This window comes from Alosa pseudoharengus, unplaced genomic scaffold, assembly GCF_046254945.1.
Source record: "Alosa pseudoharengus isolate Yale_2024_CS ecotype anadromous, Long Island Sound unplaced genomic scaffold, YU_APseudo_1.1 YU_APseudo_1.1_scf_19, whole genome shotgun sequence".
Lineage (NCBI taxonomy): Eukaryota > Metazoa > Chordata > Actinopteri > Clupeiformes > Clupeidae > Alosa > Alosa pseudoharengus.
Window position 1 is genome coordinate 37,175,592 of NW_027468657.1, and position 21,227 is coordinate 37,196,818.

General features: G+C 38.7%; 1 protein-coding gene across 1 annotated transcript in view; it reads right to left on the reverse strand.

Annotated features, from left to right (window-relative positions):
• Positions 1-12,376, reverse strand: part of psma5 (proteasome 20S subunit alpha 5) — a 33,804-nt gene extending 21,428 nt beyond the window's left edge. Inside the window, exons 1-3 of the mRNA XM_076292649.1 lie at positions 12,305-12,376; positions 2,650-2,693; positions 2,283-2,349 (exon numbers count right to left, since the gene is read on the reverse strand). Coding sequence (XP_076148764.1) covers positions 2,283-2,349; positions 2,650-2,678 — 96 coding nt within the window. The 5' untranslated portion in view covers positions 2,679-2,693; positions 12,305-12,376. The remainder of the gene's footprint in view (positions 1-2,282; positions 2,350-2,649; positions 2,694-12,304) is intronic.
• Positions 12,377-21,227: the final 8,851 nt, after the last annotated feature.

A 21,227-nucleotide genomic window follows, 5' to 3' on the forward strand; every position in this document is an offset into this window, starting at 1 on the left:
AGCAGGCATGGTCTTTCAATTACTACGTCCCCACCCCCAAAGCAGACTGCTTGGAATACATCAACGTAGGGAGCGAAAAGGGCTTATGAAATCTTTGAGCAAATGTGAAGAAAAGGCGCTAATAAGGTTGGTGTGAGTTATTTTAGCTCTTTCTAGTTTAGCCTAATAACAGGAGTGTCACGAACGAAGTCGCAGTCGAGTATGATGTTATATCGTCAGCTTTGTCATACCTTAATTTTGTCACTTGAAATACGAACGTACCCAAGTCAAACTTTAGTTTAGTAGGCTACATGGTCGCGTCAAAATCGCTATTTTTCAAACACTAAGGAGGCTCGACATACCATTAAACTTTGATCGAAGCATCATCAGTGTCTCAACACATGAACTCGAGCATTGAGAACATTGTTCGTGTACACATAGTTTACTAAAAAGAAAGATTTTGGACAACTCACTTCTTGCAAGATGGCAGCGAGCAGAAAAAACAAGCGAGTTGTTCAAAAACTCTGTGTACACCAACAATGTTCTCAATGCTCGAGTTCATGTGTAGAAACACTGATGATACTTCGATCAAAGTTTCATGAAGCGCTTTCAGACATACGTGTAAGACCGGAGGTACTGCCGATGTTAAACGGTGGGGCCGTATATCTGAACGACATAACCGGTCATATGGAAGTCCGAATTCACCCGGTGTTTATACTACCCCCGACCTAGTATTTCCTCTGGACATTATGTAAATGTGCTGTGTCTGAACGAGGAGTAGAACATGCGGTTAAAATCACACCTAGTGAGAGGGCGTGTTGGTGACGTTTCTTTCGTGCGTCCATGTGGTTAGATCTGACTTAAATGCCAGTGTTATGATGGAGTGGCATAGTGCTGTCCAAGAAATATGCAGACATCAACTGTCCATGAGGGCATACAACATTTTGATAGAACACCTGAAGAGAACGTTAGAGACACGTTAGCCTACAACTGCATGGCAAGGACAAACGAATTCAGAAGACTGAATCATCATAAGCAGAAGGCGCTGAAAAGGCAGTAGCCTAGCGACGTCGTTGACGACAATAACAGGAGTATTTAATAAATTGTTAGCCAACACGGTTTTCTGTTCATTGATAGCCTTCATGACCTGCTGAGCTCGCTGATGTAAATGCTACACATGGGGAGAGGATGCTTTTGGAAAAAAATAAACCATGAAAAAACGAACAACTTCACTGTTATTAATGTTAGTATTTTGTTTGTTGCTTAAAAACGTTGTATGAACTTGAAGGCTTGAGTTAGCCTACTGAATTGGCTGGTAGCCTACCATAAAGTTTGTGCATGCTCTCTCTCTCCAACGCAAACCAGATTTGGGGTTCTATAGCTAATTCTGGTACATAACAGTTGAAAACAGATTAATGTGTTTATTTGAAGCACACATACAAATACTGTAGGCTAGGTCAATTTCAAGTGGGCACTTACGTGACTAGCCTACTTCAAGTATTAGCCTATGCAATAGATTTCTCTTCTTTAGCCTACATAATGCATAGGCTACATTTTGTAAACAAAAAGCATCTGTGACAGGCTGCGTCATGTCTGTGAACTCTACAAGCCCCCACCCCTCACTCGACAACCACACGGAGGTTCTAATGTGCGTGTATGTCGTTCACACATACGTCCGTGTAAGGTCAGTATTAGGTCCGCAGTTTAGCATCATATCTGAATCATCCGAAGGGTAGGACCTCCGTTTGACAAACCTCCTCATATACTCCGGAGGTTATATCTGAAAGCGCTTATGTTGTGTCGAGCCTTCTTAGTGTTTGAAAAATAGCAATGTTGACGCAATTGTATCAAAAAAGTAGTGGCCCTATAGGATTCCTATTCAAAAGGTCATTTCACCCGAAAACGATCATACAAGCTTAAAAAATTTGCGCTTTGGACGTACTTATGCATTTATATGAAAGTTTGACTTGGGTACATTGACAAAACACCACATGATGCATTTTGGCGAGAGTTATGGAGATGAAACGTGTGACTGTTTGCTGATAAGATGCACGCTTGCTTGTTATGGGCGTGATGCAGAGACTGTATGACGAAACGCCGGTTGTAAGTGATTGGTTCAAAGTGGTTCAAAGGAACTCCAATGATTTTAAACCTCAAACTGTGCCCTCCCACCCGGAAATAAACGTTTGCCTATGGATCTAGGCCAGACTCTCTGCGAAGTCAGAGAGTTTGGTTTCCAGGCTATGTACTTTCAAGAGAATTACATAATGGGACTGTTCTATGTGAAAAGATAAGATGCTTACCTTAATGGCCTCAATGGCATACTCCACTTGAAACAACCGTCCCTCTGGAGAGAAAGTGTTCACTCCTCTGAAAAGACACAATAATTGATTATTTTGTGAACTAAATACCAAATATGAAAAACCCTTGTATAGCCTCATTTAGAAGTCATTGGAAATTAGAATATTCCCAATAAAAAAAATGATATAGTTTAAAATGTGCTAGCCTACAAGTGCATATCAAAATTATTTGCAGAATTTATTTCAAAAAGTGAATTTCATATATTCTAGATTCATTAAACATTCCAAATGTGTAACCCAAAGTAGCCTTAAGCATGATGCCTTAAGATGTCACTCATGAAGGAATTCAGTAAAAGATTCCATAACTTACCTATCATACTCGGACCTTGTCAGAAACATGTTTAAGGTTGTTCACTGGGAAAGAGCAAAATATACATTGTGATGAAATGTCCAACAAGCATAATATCCATGAATACATTTGAGAAATGTAAGCCCCGATAGGCCGTATTTTAGAACAGCTAAGGGCTGTAGCCGTTCCAAAATCAGTGTAGCGTACAGACTCGGGCTTATTGCTTTTCTAAAACGGTTACTACATCTGGCAAGATAAATAAAGGCACAGCAACAAGAAATTTAATGATTTATTCATAGATGATCATTCTTCCACTGTCAATCACAGTCTGGTGCAGTCTGGTGCGCACTGATGAGCACAAACTCGACAAGAGGGTGCTCGGTGGTAGTGTGGGAGGGGCATGAGAGTTGTAAACATTCAACATTTTGGCCAAGTCCCCTCAATCTGTCAGACTTGCCAACTGCAGCTTTAATTAGCATCACAAGAATACTAAAGGTTCCGAAGAATTAAAAAAAAAAAAAAAAATCATTAGGACTGCTTTAGCCACAGACCTTCAGCTACTGTATGTTTATGGAACAGTCTAGTGATGCATTACCTCTCTTCCCAGTGTTTCCCACAGAATTGAATTCTATTTGTGGTGGTAGGTTTGCAGAATTATCTTGAATGCAACAGATTTTAACAAATTAATGCAGTGTGGTTATGATTCTAACCAGATTTAAGCAGAATTTAGTACAACCAGGAAAATCATTGTGTGGTGGTCAATGTTGATATTGTGGTGGGCCGCCACAAATAAGTCAATGTATGGGAAACACTGCTTTCTGATAGCTGTTGAAAACTGCATGGAACTGACAGGGATTGTTTTATTGTTTTGTTTTAAAAATTATAATAATAATAATAATAATAATGATAATAACAATAATAATTTAAATACTACTGGGCTGTTGTGACAAGTGAATTTCCCAGCTGTGGGATCAATAAAGTCTTCTTATCTTATCTTATAAATATAGCTGCAAGCAGCAATGTGGGGGCCTAGCAGAGCGCTAGAAGGAATGGCGTTGCCATGGCATGAGCAAGCAGTCACAGCAAGTTTGATGGCAATTGGATAATCTGATAAATAAGATAATTTACTTTGGTGTAATTTGGCCTCTAGGGGCACTGTAACAATGTCCTTGTACGTTCTCACAATCAGCTACCATGTCCCTCTACCAAGTTTGGACTTCATACACCAAAGAGTTGATGAGATGTGAGCTCACTTTCTTTATTACAGCACCCCTAGAGGCCAAATGAGACCACTTTCCTTGCATGTCCTCACAATCAGCTACTAAGTCCCTGTATCAAGTTTGGATATCATACATCAAAACGTTGCTGAGATAAGAGCTAATTTCCGGTCGCCGGTCATGGCCGATCACGTGAAAATCTGCCAATTCCGGTCACCAGCCGATCTATCCGTGCATCTCTAGTGAATAGGCTAATTTTTTTTAAATAATAGACATCACCATGAAACTTCCTCAGTTGATTACTTACACAAGTATGAACAAAAAATGTATTACAAGTTTTTGAAATTCGAATGTTTAATTATGCAAATTAGGCATTCTCATTAAGTATGCGCAATTTTGCATATATTTTCGGTAGATAGATCTGAACATATGATAAAGCCAGGTACAAAATAATTCTCATTTTGTTTACACACAAGATGAAAATAAAATTAGAGGGATTTCAGGATATCTGCTTTGATTACCTAGGAAATCAAAATATACTGTCCATAGCCTTAAAACATCGATTTTTGCCATATTTATTTTTATTAAAATGTCACATAAAATCAGGCCAGGAATAATGTATTAACAAATCCCTCTGTAAATATCTTCAGAATACTGCTAAGTGTATAACTGGAAAGTTTGGTGTACATAGCTACATAGGCTGAGATGTTTCTACTGGAATGAGAAAAACTCAATTTGAGAAAACAGCCTTGGAACACAGCCAATGAGATTCCGTTCTCAGCCTAGACTCGCCTTTGAACTTTCGCGATTGGTTGCGGATAGTGTGTCCATATTTGGATTGCAGAACGTCATGCATGAAAAACAGAGCTTTCCAACAGTACTACACATGATATGTTTCGTATCACGGTGGCGGTATAGCATAAAACGTTAGAAGGCTAACTTTTGGTAAATTTAGGAGAAATATACAGGCATGAGTAGACAAAATGTAATGAAATAAACACCTAAATGTGTAAATCTGACTTTGTTGTTGTAGTAGTGTGAAAGAATACATGCTAAGTTAGCAAATTAGCCCAAAATCTCGAAATTGACCAGTGCTTGAAAAAACAATATTTTCACCTGCCGTGTCTCGCCTTAATCGTTTATAAAATAATAGTTTGGGACAGCTCTAGTCAACAGTCCCACATTCACGCCGCTCAATTATTAGATTAACGTTATCACACAGCGCTGTAAAATGTCTGCGAGAATTTCTTGCATTATGATGGCTAGAGTTGCGGGACCTGAGGGCTAATTACCCTCACAAAGTGACAGGCCCTCAATAACACACACCACCAATGTGCACTCAATTAGACCTACACACCACACTTATGAATTCCAAAATATATGAAATAGAAACATATGACATATGGGACTGTTCGTTATTTATTTAAGGGGCCACCGGAGGGATTTTGAGTGCTTCGGTCAAAAGTTACATGACCCTCCCTTGCCTGCAATTTTTTTTTCAATGACCCTCCTACAGAATTTGCAAAAAAGACATGACCCTCCCCTGCCAATTATCGAAGTCTTCCACCCGCGCTGCTTTGCGCAATGAAGACATACTGTGATAACTTTCTTTAACCAACCTCTGCTTTCTGGTCTTACACATCACACTCCACCAACATGGTGGCCATTTCAGTAGATTTACTCACTAACATTGTTGTGGAAACACAATAAGCATGGAAACTAAATGCACACTTCCTGCATAACATTACTTCAGATACTAAGTTATCCTCTAGTATTCACATGAAATAAAAAAAAAAAAAACATTGAGACCATTCAACAAAGCACACTGGGTAATAACAAATTCAACACATGAACTGATTGCTATGGACTCGTCTCTAGGCTTCCTCTGTCATTGTATATTTTAGCATATAGGTAAAGCTTTCCCTCACGGGATCAAGAGTATACTTATACTTTAGATAGACACCACGAATAATGATTGTCCTCTAAATATTAAAGGGTCGTTCCGTGTCAAATCACCCAGTGGCTGACAGTTGACCCTCTCCAAAAAATCGTTGCAAAACTACAGCCCTTTGAAACTTCAAATTTTAAGCATCGTGGTGAACAATCCTTTTTGTTCAACTTCCAACATTATTGGCTTTTTTGGTATTTCACACACATTAGTGAAACTATGTGAATATAAGTACATTTTCCTGTTGAATTAAAAAAATCCAATCGGATCAGAAGTATCTTGTGTAGTTTCCCCTCTGCAAAGCTCTGAAAATGGCTATAAATTCATTATGTGAAGACATCACCTTTGAGGGCTTCTCATTCAAAACGTATGTGACACAAATTCATCAGCTTTTTTCCCACTTATATGGATTATAAGGTCATGTCCATGCATTAACTTTGGTTGTATTTGATCATATTGTCAGAGCATTTTTTTAAATTGGGCTTGATTTTCAAAAAGCCTTTTTTCATCTTTTCATTTCACCACATGGACAGTTAACAGGATTTTTTAATTTTATCATTCTGTATGTGAGGATCATCTGTCCAAAATGTGGGCTTGTTGCAGAGTTTCTTTATTGAGATAAGATTTTTTTTAAATATTATCTATAAATCCACTAAATTTGTACTGGATCTGCAGTACCACTTTGCACCACATGTGGTGCTCTTTTAATATAATGGAAGTCAATGTAAGAGTAAGAGTCACTTGTTTGCTGCACATATCCAATCTAAACACACAGTTTATGGTTCATCGTTGAATTGCTCCAAATAATAATTGCAACATGAACAACATACTACACATCAATAAATCTTATTTAGAGAAAATAAACGGATCAAGTAAATTATACACACATAAGACTGACTGATCATCATACATGCAGCAAAAGGATTTAGCATAATTGCAATCTTTGCAACGATTGCAATCTTTTGTAGTGAACTATTGCTAACTTCTAAGCTTAAATGACAAATCAAATGTGTTTGTCTCAACATTTTCTAAGATGTCATGGCTTGAAATAGATGATAGCTATTCTGCTCCTGGGCAGATGACGTGACGCCTGTTTTTTTCTGTAATTAGGTGTAAATGTTTACTAAACTGCATTTCTCAACTAAAACAACACATGCCAGTGGGGCATAGAGCATCATTTTATTTCAATATGATTATTTTGGGACGTAAAATGTATTTGGTGTTTTTCATATTTCAAGGTGAATAGCAAAATGTCCTGCGGTGTGACTAACATGGATGACTCATCAAATGTAAATATTATTAAAATAAAGCAGATATGGCCGGAGCAGCTAATAAATGCCTTGGCATTATTTTGTAGTTATCTACTTAATTAACTTAAGTTTTCAAAATGCTAAAAAGTACTAAAATAATATTTACAGTTCATTTAGTTTTGAAACACAAATGCTGTCCTGCAGTGTGACATAGGATATTAGATTTTTGTACTGCCAGTTACATGGACAGCCATAGGGGTCCTTTAGTCAAGCCACCAACCAGGAAGTCCCTCAGATGTTTGGATGTGCTAAGAAGTTTAAAAGGTGAGTGTTAATCTCTTATTCATTTGATAAATTTCATCATTCCTGTCAGACCATGAACGTGTCCATTTTTGATAGTCCTGTGGTGTGACTGATCTAGTTCGAGAAAAAAGAAAAATATTTTTTAAAAAGAATTATATTCAGGTTTAAAACAATGAATGTATTCAGTTACTGTAATGCCCAAGGTCAGTCTTGTATACTAATGACTCAAAATGGCTGCAAAGGTGGAAAGTCCTGTGGTGTGACAGTCCGTCCTGTAGTGTGACATAATTAAGTCAGATGTCTAGCTAGATTCTCGTCTGTTATGTTTGCAATATTATACATAAATATAAATATATCTCTGTCTCTATATACATATTAAACAAATATTGTAAATATTATTTATAATATACCTATATTATACATATATTATACATAAATATATATCTGTCTTCGTTATACATAATATACTTATATATTTATGTTTAATATATGTATAATATATCTGTTCATTTGTTTGTCGTATGTTTATGTTAACAGTCACTGATCATTGTTTTTAAAGTGATTATTGTCAGTTTTTAGGCATGAGCAAAGAAAGGACAAGAGGGTACCGGGAAAGGTTAGCACAGGATGAATCCAGGCATGAGGAGGGAGAGAAGGAGAAAATAGTTTAAAATAAGTTTATAATAGGGAAATTGAGTTGGTGAAACATTCTCTAAGACATACAATTGTATAGAAAACATGTAACAGCTGTCTCTGTTCCATCAACAGATATCAAGAAAAGAAAGCTAAAGGAGAAATTCAACCATGAAATGTAACCAGCCTCCCAAAACATAAGAGAGCAAAGCCTTGTGGGGAATGGAATAAGACAAAGGAACAGGAAGAATAAGAAGGATCTGGCAGCCATTTTGGATATTACTCCCCCATCACCCGAAGAACTTGCTCATGGTTCTCTTTCCCCAATTCCAAGTCCCCTCCAAAAGGGTTGTCAACCCAAGTTGACAGCAAAAAAGTGAACAAGACCAAGTGTATAAGTATAAGTATATATACCATTTTGATCCCGTGAGGGAAATTTGGTCTCTGCATTTATCCCAATCTGTGAATTAGTGAAACACACTCAGTACACAGTGAGGTGAAACACACACTAATCCCTGCGCAGTGAGCTACCTGCAACAACAGCGGCGCTCGGGGAGCAGTGAGGGGTTAGGTGCCTTGCTCAAGAGCACTTCAGCCGTGCCTACTGGTCGGGGTTCGAACCAGCGCTAACCAGTAGGCCACGGCTGCCCCCAAAGTGTTTGAAGTGGGAAAGTTCATCATAGTAAAATATGACGAGAGGCGATATGTGGGCCAAGTGTTGAATAGGAGGAAATACAGGCGAACTATATGGATCAACCAAAGTCCTTTTAGGAAAGTCCCTCCATATTGCAACAATTTTTGGGCTCTTGTCGGGCATCTATTTCGGCAGAAATGCGCATGCACAAGGCTTCACGACACCAACCCTGCTCCAGCGGCGAGATCACAACACATGATTGGCTCAATGTATTCACATCACAACACACCACATGATTGGGTTCACATGTCGACGTTTTGCCGCGGAAGGGATGGGATATGTGTAGTAACGGCGTTACAAACTAGCCCCATGCATTTCTATGGAGGATTTTTTGAGTGCTGTGTCTCCTCATTAGAAAGTCTCTGGTTCAACGTGGAAACAAGAATGCCTTCCAGTGGCCTGACAAAGAAGATACCATTTACTACTCGGGGAGTGACATGAAATTCCCACTTCGGAAGCCGGTTACAAAAACGATCGGTTACAGTCTCCTAAACTGCCAGCATCGTGTACACGCACGGCGTAACCGATAACAAAAACTCTCCGGTTTAAAAAAAAAAAGGCGTGGTGTAGACGGCCCCATAATTGGTAAGATTTCAGAGCCTGAGCCCGATGGTCGAGTTCCGAAGTTAACGAACATAGACTGGCTCATGTTCCATGCATAAGTTTGCCATTTCTCCTATGAAATAATTTCTACATCTTTTTTTTTTTTTTAAATATTGGCTCTAACAGCATGTCATATTTATGGTCTGATATTTTGTTTGTGAAATTTCTCTTGTTCACTGGAATCTTTGTTCAAAGAGCTGAATTGATGATTTTAACATGCTTTTAATTATTTTAGCATGATGGAATGACTTTTTCTACTGAGAAACAAGATATTTGTTTAGTCTTTCAAGTTAAAAATATAAATGAAAGGTCTTTATGACTGGGTCTGATTTGACGCCTCCAAAATGTTAATTATTGAGTAGGCCTATGTCTTGTTCACTATGTTTTAGTTCAAATTCATACACTAAGTAAGTAATAAAATTGTACTGATATGTTGCATTTTCATTAATGTTCAAGAGATGCAAATTAATTTGTATGTTACAAAAGTATTCAATAAATTTCACCATAAATGTTCATACAGTGTCTCATTTCGTCCTGTGGTGTGACGGGATGTCCTGTGGTGTGACATCACTTCAAACACAATTAAATGACTTTTACTTTGTTAACTAGCTTAAATAATGATATGCATTTGAAAACATTGCATAATATAACTATATAAAAACATAATAAACATTTTCAAATATTTTTTCTCATTTTACACAATATTTCCACTGGAGTGAGTGGTAAAAGATGGCACAAGCAAAGAATATAATCGAAAAACAGCCGTGAAAAAAAATATATGCAGAATTTTAATGATCATTCTTTAAGAATACTTGCTAAACTTAAAACATACCTCATTTGTATTTGAAATGAATAATATTTCAATATTTGATTTTTATAGTAATGTCATGTCACACCGCAGGACATATTTTGCCTGGAGCTGTGAGAAAAGCTTAATTAATTACATAATAAGAAAAAAAAATCTGCTAACCTCTAACAGTTTCAAAAACAACAGTATTTGAACTTTACAAATTCACACAATTATCAAGCAATTTATAACTTTTTAAAAAAAAATGCTGTTTCACCCTTATTTGTCATCTACCCTCCTATGTAGTTATAGAAAACATGATGTGAAATCACGTATTCTGTCAGAAATGTCATTATGGCAGTTCAGCAGTGAAGTTAGTTACTAGGTGTAATCTGTCTTTATTTGGATGCCAGTCAGGCAATCAGATTTAGGGTAGCTAAACCCATATGTAAATATGACCTTATAAATAATTAGTTACTCAGAAATCTTCAATAGTTTAGGCTACCTTTTCTTGTGTGTGTATGTGCACGCAGGCATCTGTAGTTTTGTGATTTTATTTTTTTTAAATACTAAAGGTATTACATTTGTATGATTTTGCTGTTGTTTCAGATGGAGGATGACTAGACCTACACAGACTTTCTGCAAGCCTGAAAAGGAAGAGGTAGCCGATTGCTGATGAGCTTGCGCTCACAATGCTGAAGACCATGAGGGGATGGAGGAAGAAGGTATAGATTTATGTGGCGTGCGTGCGTAGGGTGGTGCAGACTTCCACTAAAATACTGTGTGAAAAAGACACATGTTGTTTTTTACTCACATTATTGTCTCAGGCATGTGGTTTTACCAACCGGAAGGGGTGGGAGCTTGTGCTTAGTAGGCAGTCATATGCAAACAGTGCAGGGGCATGGCATACAACGGCATCGAGCGTGATTCAGCCAATCACAATTAAGGACCGGAACGATCAGTTTTAGAAGCAACGGCATACACCTCCGAGTGTTCTTTTGGTGTTCTGCGATGTGAAATGCTACCTAGAATGCTACCGCTAGGTGCCAGACGTAGCCTGGAAAATCCAGACCCTGGTAATCTAGAAAGATTAAGTGTCTGGCCACGAACAATGTATTGGCCCAACTCGAGGAGCGGCACCAAGCATGCATTTGAAAATCTCACTGCACGCAATTGGATAACACTAGACCAACGTTTACTCTGAATGATTCTGGACTTCGAGCAAGTGGATAACACTACGACCAATGTTTACTGACCTCCAACGTTGCAGCGCTGTCGTCATCAGTTTAGCTCGCCTCTAGCCCGCATATACGCCGATTTGATTGGTTCCCCGGGATGCAAGGGGTAAAAGTAACGTGCATCATTGCTCATTGCCAGTGTCTCGCAGAGACAATTCCATTGTTCTCTCGCGAGAACTCTGGTATGCCAGACATGAACACATATTCAAATAATTTTTCCATTTATTAGTAAAACTTGTTAAATGTGTTTTAAACCTCTCAAAACAGTCCACTTCTATACTGCGAAACGCGGTAGCACCACCGGCAATATGGCGGACCACACGCCGGCCGAAAATACCCGGATGTTTGCGTGACCCTATTGCTTGACGCCGGTATGACACCGGGGTTGCACCCCCCGCAAAAATGAAAGAAAAACTTTACGATATTAACACGCAAATAATTGTTGCATAGTGTTAAGTATTATAGACCTGACACGGTTGCACACCAGATAACAGAAAATACGTATCCTGAACATTAAATTACCTAACTGCATCCAATTATGAATACTGATTCGCACAACCGGAGTGTGCGAAAACACGATTCAATCTGTCAAACCCAACTCACTCAACAATTGAGCTAACCGCAACGTTAGCCTAACTTATCATGCATCCGGCCAATACGTTGTGTTACGCTTACTTGCTATGGGCATCGTTATGACCGAAAACAAACTGACGGTTTGATATTATAAAACTGGCTTAACGCATCATATCATTCTCCACATACCATATTCTTCTAAATTTGCTAATCAAGTTTAGTTGGTTAACGTTTAGTTAGCGTGCTGCCTTGGCTCATAGAGAGCCGTCTCAAAATTGGTTACATTCACTAACTTCACGTTACTAGTCGACTGCTGGCATATCATAAAATCAACTAGTTAATTATGCGAACGCAGATACTGCCTACGGTGGATATAAATACCACAAAAAGTCTTGCAGGTAATCAGATAAGTTTCAAACGTAGCACCTACCTCTCCGTGTATAACAATGAGTTTGCTAGTTTCGACCATAGATTGAAGAGGATGCGTAACTGAATTATGCGTCCGACACAGGAAATCCCCTACATATTTTAAGTTCCGCCATGTAACTGTAACCCTTCCTGTGTAGATTTCACAGAGGGAGGAATTTACAGGGTCTTTCAATTTGATTGAATAATAAACAAATAAATTGGATAATATATCTGGTTTTAAGGTGTAAGAAAATGTAGACTTTATTAATAAAAGAGAGAGAGAGATGTATAGGGTAATATTAAAATATAATTTATCCAGGTAGATAAGGAAAATAATGAATAGATTAATAAGAATAAATAAAATAACATATAAATATGGCCATTAAAATAAATAAACAAATTATATAAAACAAAATATATACAGCTTATATAAACAACATGTGAGTATAACTAAATTAAATCAGTGTATGTGAAATGGAATTATTCGTCCAGCTGACCAGCTGGAATTGCAACAGTAGCGATCTGCCACTGAGTAGATCTGTCTTTCAAAGTTCTGTTCTGGGCGTTCCTGTGTGTAGTTCGGTTACTCCTGGATTTTGGAGCCTTCTAGGACAGGTGGTTGAGAGGTAGATGCTCGAGTTGCAGCCACAGACACAAACCATTTGGCGATATCCAGGACAGGCGGTTGAGAGGTAGAAGCTCGAGCCGCAGACACAAGCCGTTGGCGATATCTGGCCCTCCAGTACAGGCAGTTGAGAGATAGACGCAGACACAAGCCGTTGGATTCCCCACAGGCTCAGATGAAAAACAGGACGGTCGTTGGGCACTAGGCTTAACTTTAGCAATCTAGCTACCCAGACACAACTCCTGGCGAGAAGATTGGAGAATAATATAATATATCTTAAAGAAGCCCTATGCAACAATTTAAGCAAAAATTAAATATAGAATATATATTTAAATATTTAAATATAGCCGCAAGCGGCAATGGCGGGCCCGAGCACCTGCGGGCCGCAACCCGTGACATGTCGGAATCCAACAAAGTACCGACGTGGTGCATTTGTGAAATGTACATATTTAAAGCGTGTGCTATTTGTTTTTGTATTTTATTTTCTGCCACATGTACTTGCCTGGCCAGGTGGGGGCGCAATGCAAGGCAGGCCTATTGGGTGTCATCGTAATCATAATATATATTAACCTGAGAAATTTCAGACCATTCATTTTAAGCAAAGAACATTTCTGATACACTTTTTGGTTGGCCAGATGGTGGCGCTATGTTAGGCATGGAAATTACATATGTGAATATCATCACAATAATGATATCCAAATGTTTTGTAAACTTTCAGATCAATCACTTAAGGCATTGTCCATTTCTGGCACATTTCCTGCTTGACCAGATGTTGGCGCTATGCCAGGCAGGCCCATTGGGTGTCTGGATATCATCATAATCATAATATCTATTAACATGAGAAGTTTCAGACCATTTATTCAAAGCATAGAGCATTTCTGGCACATTTCCTGCTTGGCCACATGGTGGCGCTATGCTAGGCCTGTGAATTACGAATGTGAATATCATCACAATAATGATATCTGATATTTTATAAAGTTTCAGATCAATCACTTAAGGCATTGTCCATTTCTGGCACATTTCCTACTTGGCCAGGTGGTGGCGCTATGCCAGGCAGGCCCATTGGGTGTCTGGATATCATCATAATCATGATATCTATTAACCTGAGAAGTTTCAGACCATTTATTCAAAGCATAGAGCATTTTTGGCACATTTCCTGCTAGGCCAGATGGTGGCGCTATGCTAGGCCTGTGAATTACGAATTTGAATATCATCACAATAATGATATCTGATATTTTATAAAGTTTCAGATCAATCACTTAAGGCATTGTCCATTTCTGGCACATTTCCTGCTTGGCCAGGTGGTGGCGCTATGCCAGGCAGGCCCATTGGGTGTCTAGATATCATCATAATCATGATATCTATTAACCTGAGAAGTTTCAGACCATTCATTCAATGCACTGTGATTTATGACACATTTCCTGTTTATGTGGTGAGATATTAAAATCATATCAAATATATAACTTATCAAAAATCCCTTCACAATTTAACATCAGCAACATCTTGGCATAATGTTTGTCAAATTTCACATGAATCTGACAAACCGTCTAGGAGAAGTATGTTCAAATTGATCATGTGCCATCAGTATAATTGTCATTCTTTCTGTTGCCAGTTGGTGGCACTATGCCAAACATGCATTATGGGCATGTGAATATTATCATTAACATGGTATTCAATGACCTGTGAAATTTAAAACATTTCAAGCCATGCATGGTGAATTATGACACATTTATTGTTTATGTGGAAGGGTATTAAAATTAATAATTTCGCCATTTCGTCAAATTACAACATATCTAAAAAAGCTTCACAATTTAGAATCAGAAACATCTTGGCTTCATGTATACCAACTTTGACATGAATCGGATCAACCGTCTAGGAGGAGTATGTTAAAATTGATCATGTCCACAACGCACAAAATCTCAATTACCTCACTTCCTGTGGGTGTGGCTAATGGCATGTTAATAAAAAAGTTGTTTGTTTTTGGGAGTTACATACATCCACCACATTTGGTGTGTGTATCTAAAACTATATGCCAACCACAAGTCACTGTGACGTAAGGGGGCGCTATGGAGTTCCTGGGCAACACCTGGTGCCAAGCTTTTATCCCTGTCTATTCACTGTACCACTTGATGTGAAGTTAATATAATAATAATAATAATAATAATAATAATAATCCTTACAAAAACAATAGGGCCTTGCGCCCTTCGGTGCTCGGGCCCTAATAATAATAATAATAATTCTTACAAAAACAATAGGGCCTTGCGCCCTTCGGTGCTCGGGCCCTAATGATAGTACCTGATAGTACATGTTGTTACACAGGTTGTACCACTGTACCTAATTAGGTAGGTACACTGTAACAGCGACACATTAAAATAAAGTGTTACCAACTTCAACAGCTGCGCAGTAGTTTATATACCACAAGTGACGTGAGTATAACGAACAGACTGTATCTCTCGTGCCAGCTAGGAAAGAGAGGAAAGGATATGAAAAAAAGGAAACAGTAAAAGTAATATAATATATATATACATATTTTTTTATTTTTTTATTATTATTATCATTTTAACCTATGGACATATACATATATAATTATAATAAATAGGCAAAGGACTTAAATATTTGGGTGGGTTACATAGCTCTGCGTGTATTTGTCATTTTTAGCGCAGTGCCCGTTCAAACATGCTATTCCTGTAGAAAACCTGTAGCCCATGCTCGCAGGTAGGCCTGCTTTAAAAATAGAATGGTACAGTGTTTCTCACAGAATTGAATTCTATTTGTGGTGGTAGGTTTGCAGAATTAACTTGAATGCAACAGTTTTGAACAAATTAACACAGCGTGGTTATGATGCACATTTAAGCACAATTTAGCCAGTCGACTTTTATGCCAACAATTGCAGGATTGGTAATGTTTTCTTTAAACATGCATGTAGGTTTGTTGAGAGACAAGGAGAGGCTGCACAAAGGTGTATGTGGCATGATGGGGCTAGTAGGGGGTATAAACCCATGGACATTGCGATTAAGCCACCCTGGGGATTTCACCCAGGGAAATATGAGTACCAGATTCAGCCAGAAAGCACTCAGGTTCATTGACTGGTGGCAAGAGATGTGGTTTCATTCATTAAAATTAATTTATTAATAAAAGATAAAAACAAACAATCAACACAATTCCCATTCACACTTGACATACAATAAGGGATGGAGGAGGATGGGGTCCACTGGAGCTGAGGCCTACCTATGGAGAGGTATAGAGAGGTCACACCACAGCACACGTGTCCACACGCACACAAAATGGTTAACACACAGCACCCGTGTTGTAAAGCGGCACGCCGCACAAGACACACCACCCGAAGACAGCAGCCCCTCCACCGTAGGCACTCAGCTCCTGGAAGGGACAAGGAAAAGTACAGGGAGGATTAACAACACCACAGTCAAACTTAACAAATAACAAATGACAGTAACCAATCGCTGAGACCTGAACACTGGCTCTCAGCAGCTATCAAAATGGCCTCCCGCCAGTGAAACACAAACCAACAAAACTAAATACACAGAATAACAAAAAGTTCATAAAGTAACAAATAAAGGGCACTGGTTATCCACAGCCCTGAGAAGGGCCTCCTGCCAGTGACAAATCAGGACAGAAATCGACAAAACATGACAGAAATCGACAAAACACGACTAACAGGGGATGGGTAAACAGCTGAACAGAAATAAATCACTCGACTCTCATTCATCCGACACACAGACCAAAACAATAGCGCTCCTGGTCACAGACCTTTTGCTAGTACAGGTTAGCCAGCTAGGAGTACAGCTGGCTAGCTTTTATAGTCACTTTATATGCGCCGTTAAAGCAACTCAAACAATACAAGCAGTAGGCTAGCGCTACAGGCGAAAAAATAAAAGAGTAGCAGCAGCAAAAAAAAGGAACTTGTGTTGGTGAGACGTGAGGGCAGTTGCAGGCCCAATACAGTCAAACTTCGGTAGGCAAAGCAGCAGCGTTCACACAGAAGCTGTAGTTGTTGCCCATCCAGCTATTAGCTGCAAACATCAACTACAGTCTCTGTAATATATTAAAATAGAAAGTTATAGCTAAAATTGATGAAGAAAGTTGGACTGAACACTCGAAGGGCTACCCAGTAAACAAAATAAAGTCCTGGCGACGTCCCCTAAAGGTCCCCTGGCGAACGTCACCTCCTCGACATTGTGTAGGGTTCCCTTTACATCCCGCGGACCTCTGTTCGGGAGGTCTAAAAGACGTCCACGAGACTTTGAGAGGACGTCCTGTAATGGTCACCACGACGTTATTCGCGCAACGTTTATATTTCCGCGATGGTAAAAAAAAGAAAAAAATATGAAGCGCGACTTGGTATGGTATTACATCCTGTAAGTCTCAATGTTGCTAGGAGAGAGGTAGACGGAACATGAACACGCATTAATGACTTGTACTACAACTACACAATCAACTTCACTCACCTCATATTTTCACGCATGTATGAAATCACGTCCTCCGAATGCATTACACTGATGATGAGTAGACATGGACATTTATACCGGGCTAGGATGTGCTGCTTTCTCATCTACGGTGTCATTTTCCAAATAAACTAGTACAACGTTTTAATGAGCATATCCCGTAGCATATTGTTCAAAACATCAGAGTAGGCCTAGGCTAGCCTAAGATAAATTGTTCAAACCATATTGTTTCAAAATATTAAAAACTAACTAGAAAAGCATTTCCTGAAGGAAATACAGTGCATGAAAATGCAAAAATACGATGTAAAATATCATACAGAGTAAAAACAAACTATATTGGTTGCTAAGTAGATGAGGTTTAATATAGTTGGAATGACTGAACAGTTAAATAGGTGGATAGTTTAAATGGTTCAATTATTTAGGTAGATAGTTGACGATAACTGACAGTTGGAATGGCTCTAATGTTTGCTAGCAGTTAACCAAGTTACTATGCTAACTAACATGTTAACAATGTTAAAATGCTAACTATGCTAACCATGGGACTTAGCTAACTTAGCTAATCATTTTTAGCAGTTTTGCTAAAAATGCTAACTAGCATGCTAACATGCTAGCATGCTAACTATGTTACTTAGTTAGCTTAGCTAATCATTTTTAGCAGTTTTGCTAAAAATGTTAACTAGCATGCTAACATGCTAGCATGCTAACTATGCTAACCATATTACTTAGCTAACTTAGTTAATCATTTTTAGCAGTTTTGTTAAAAATGCTAACTAGCATGCTAACATGCTAGCATGCTAACCATATTACTTAGCTAACTTAGCTAATCATTTTTAATAGTTTTGCTAAAAATGCTTACTAGCATGCTAACTATGCTAACCATACTAACTAGCTACAGTAGGTAGGAGTCATAGTTGATGACAAGTAACAGTTACAATGGCTGAACAGTTAAAAAGTTCAGTAGTTTAAAGGGTTAAATTGTTTAACAGTGAAATATTGTAGTGAGGACTTTTATTTTGAAACAGTTTTTGGGGGAGGAAGCAGTTGAACAGGATGTGTAGTCTTAATAGGGCCAGTTTGTATGCTTAAAGCCTGAGACTGCAGGTGGCCTGAACACCTGCCATAGGATTCTAATTGCTTAACGGCCGTATTGTGATGTCATAATCATAATGTTAAGTCAATGGGGAAATTTTGATTAGTTTTTAATTAATAGTTTAAAAAGTATAAAAGTTACAAAGCTGAAAAATACATAGCACACATGTCCTAAGTAAGACCTACGCAACATAGTTTGAATGAAGTTTCTACGTTAAACGGTTGAAGCTGCATTAAGTACCTCTGTGAAGCTGGCCCCCCATGTTACTCAAAAATGATTAAAAACACTGCTATTCGTTTGTGCTACGTTTGTGCCGTAAAAATTATCGTTTGTGCTGTTAAGGGTTTTAAGTAATTAAACTTTACATTTTTCTGGCAAGTGACGTCACTCAGCCCCCCATACTTGTCCAAATTTCCCCAAAATAGTCTCAATCGTTTGTGCTACGTTTGTGCTCATTTGTGCCGTTAAAAGTAACATTTGTGCTACTATGTTTTTTAAGATATTCCACGTTATTTGTTACACGTGTGACGTCACTCAGCCCCCCATCAATGTCGAAATCTTTCCAAAATGGTCTCAATCGTTTGTGCTAGGTTTGTGCTGATTTGTGCCGTTAAAATAAACATTTGTGCTACTATGTTTTCTAAGTTATTATGGTTTATTTTTTACTCGCGTGAGGTCACCAGCCCCCCATCAATGTCCAAAACTCACCAAAATGGTCTCAATCGTTTGTGCTATGTTTGTGCTGATTTGTGTCGTTAAAAATAACATTTGTGCAGCTATGTTTTTTAAGTTAACACGCTTTGTTACATGTGTGACGTCATTCAGCCCATCATCAGTGTCCAAATCTCCTCAAAATCGCCGCTGATTTGTGCCATTTAAATAAACGTTTGTAGGGTAGGCTACTATGTAAATTGTCCAGCGGCCTTGTCCAGCAATTGTAGCCTAGCTCATCACCCAGCCCCTCCATCAATGTCCAAACCTAGGCCTATAGCCTACCCAATCGTTTGTGCTGATTGCGCCGACATTTCTCCTATGTTTATTACACGTGATGCCCAGCCCATCAATGTGTTTTCTGTAACTATATTTTTACATTAGCCTACCAAGTTCTATCTGCTATGCGCATGACATCAGTCTCACACACACTGGCCAAATCGTCCCAAACTGTAGCCTACCAAATGTTTCTCCTGATCTGAGCAGAAAACACAAGTGCAAGGAAGCTGTTTCTTAGGTTTATAGCTAAAGAGAAGCCTAATAATTTAGTCAACTTTATAAAGTGCTAAAAAGGCTACAAATGTACCTTTAGTTTTAGTATAGCCTACTGTCGTATGACTTTAATGTTTAAACATTATTTTGACAAACATACCAATTTAGCCTACCTTCTTGTCCATCTAAAATAACTCCTAGCTTTGCTGCCTCCTTCCTTTGCTGTTTGCAAAGTTTCATATATCCACGGTGGCCTTGGAGACTTGGGTCAGCAACAAAGCCTAAGTGCTGCTTGTGTGCACAATCCACTGTAATTCTGATTCATACAGTTATTGAAGAATACATTTGTTTATCTTAGAGAATATAGGCTACAGTGCAGTGATGAGTTATGGTAGGCTAACTTGGAGTGAATATACACACACATGGGAAATTATCTCTCGTAAGTCTCTCGTAGCCTACTCCGTAGCTGCGTGATAGTAGGCCTACGCACACTGCTGTGCACACCTGCAGACGCTACTGGCCGGAGAATGAAGTGGTGTTTCTCCACAGCTGAGTAATGGCCTGCAGGTTTATTCTGGTAGTGGTTGCAGTAATTCTGACGTTATGCACAAGCAGCTGGTGTAGGCTACTATAGAACCTTTGGCAGCACAAACAGCCACGTAAATAGTAGCACGTCTTTTCTTTTCTCGGTTAAGGTCAGCACGATATAGCTTTGTAAACAACACAAATGTTTCTTTTTTCCTTTTGTTTCTTTTTTTAACAGCGCAATCAGCACAAACGATTAGGACTACGATTGGGCATTGATAAGGCGGGGGGGGGGGGTGCTGCTGGGTGATGTCTAGCATAGGCCTACGCTACAACTGCTGAGCAACTTCTGCATAGTACACACACGTTTCTTTAAATGGCACAAATCAACACGCACGTAGCCAAAGCCATCACAACTATTTTGAGGAGATTTGGACACTGATAAGGGGCTGGATGACGTCACACCTGTAACAAAGCGTGATAACTTTAAAAACATAGCTACACAAATGTTATTTTTAACGGCACAAATCAGCACAAACATAGCACAAACGATTGAGACAATTTTGGTGAGTTTTGGACATTGACGAGGGGCTGGTGACGTCACGCGAGTAATAAATAAACCATAATAACATAGTAGCACAAATGTTTATTTTAACGGCACAAATCAGCACAAACCTAGCACAAACGATTGAGACCATTTTGGAAAGATTTCGACATTGATGGGGGGCTGAGTGACGTCACACGTGTAACAAATAACGTGGAATATCTTAAAAAACATAGTAGCACAAATGTTACTTTTAACGGCACAAACGAGCACAAACGTAGCACAAACGATTGAGACTATTTTGGGGAAATTTGGACAAGTATGGGGGGCTGAGTGACGTCACTGGTCAGAAAAATGTAAAGTTTAATTACTTAAAACCCTTAACAGCACAAACGATAATTTTTACGGCACAAACCGGCACAAACGTAGCACAAACGAATAGCAGTGTTTTTAATCATTTTTGAGTAACATGGGGGGCCAGCTTCACGGAGGTGC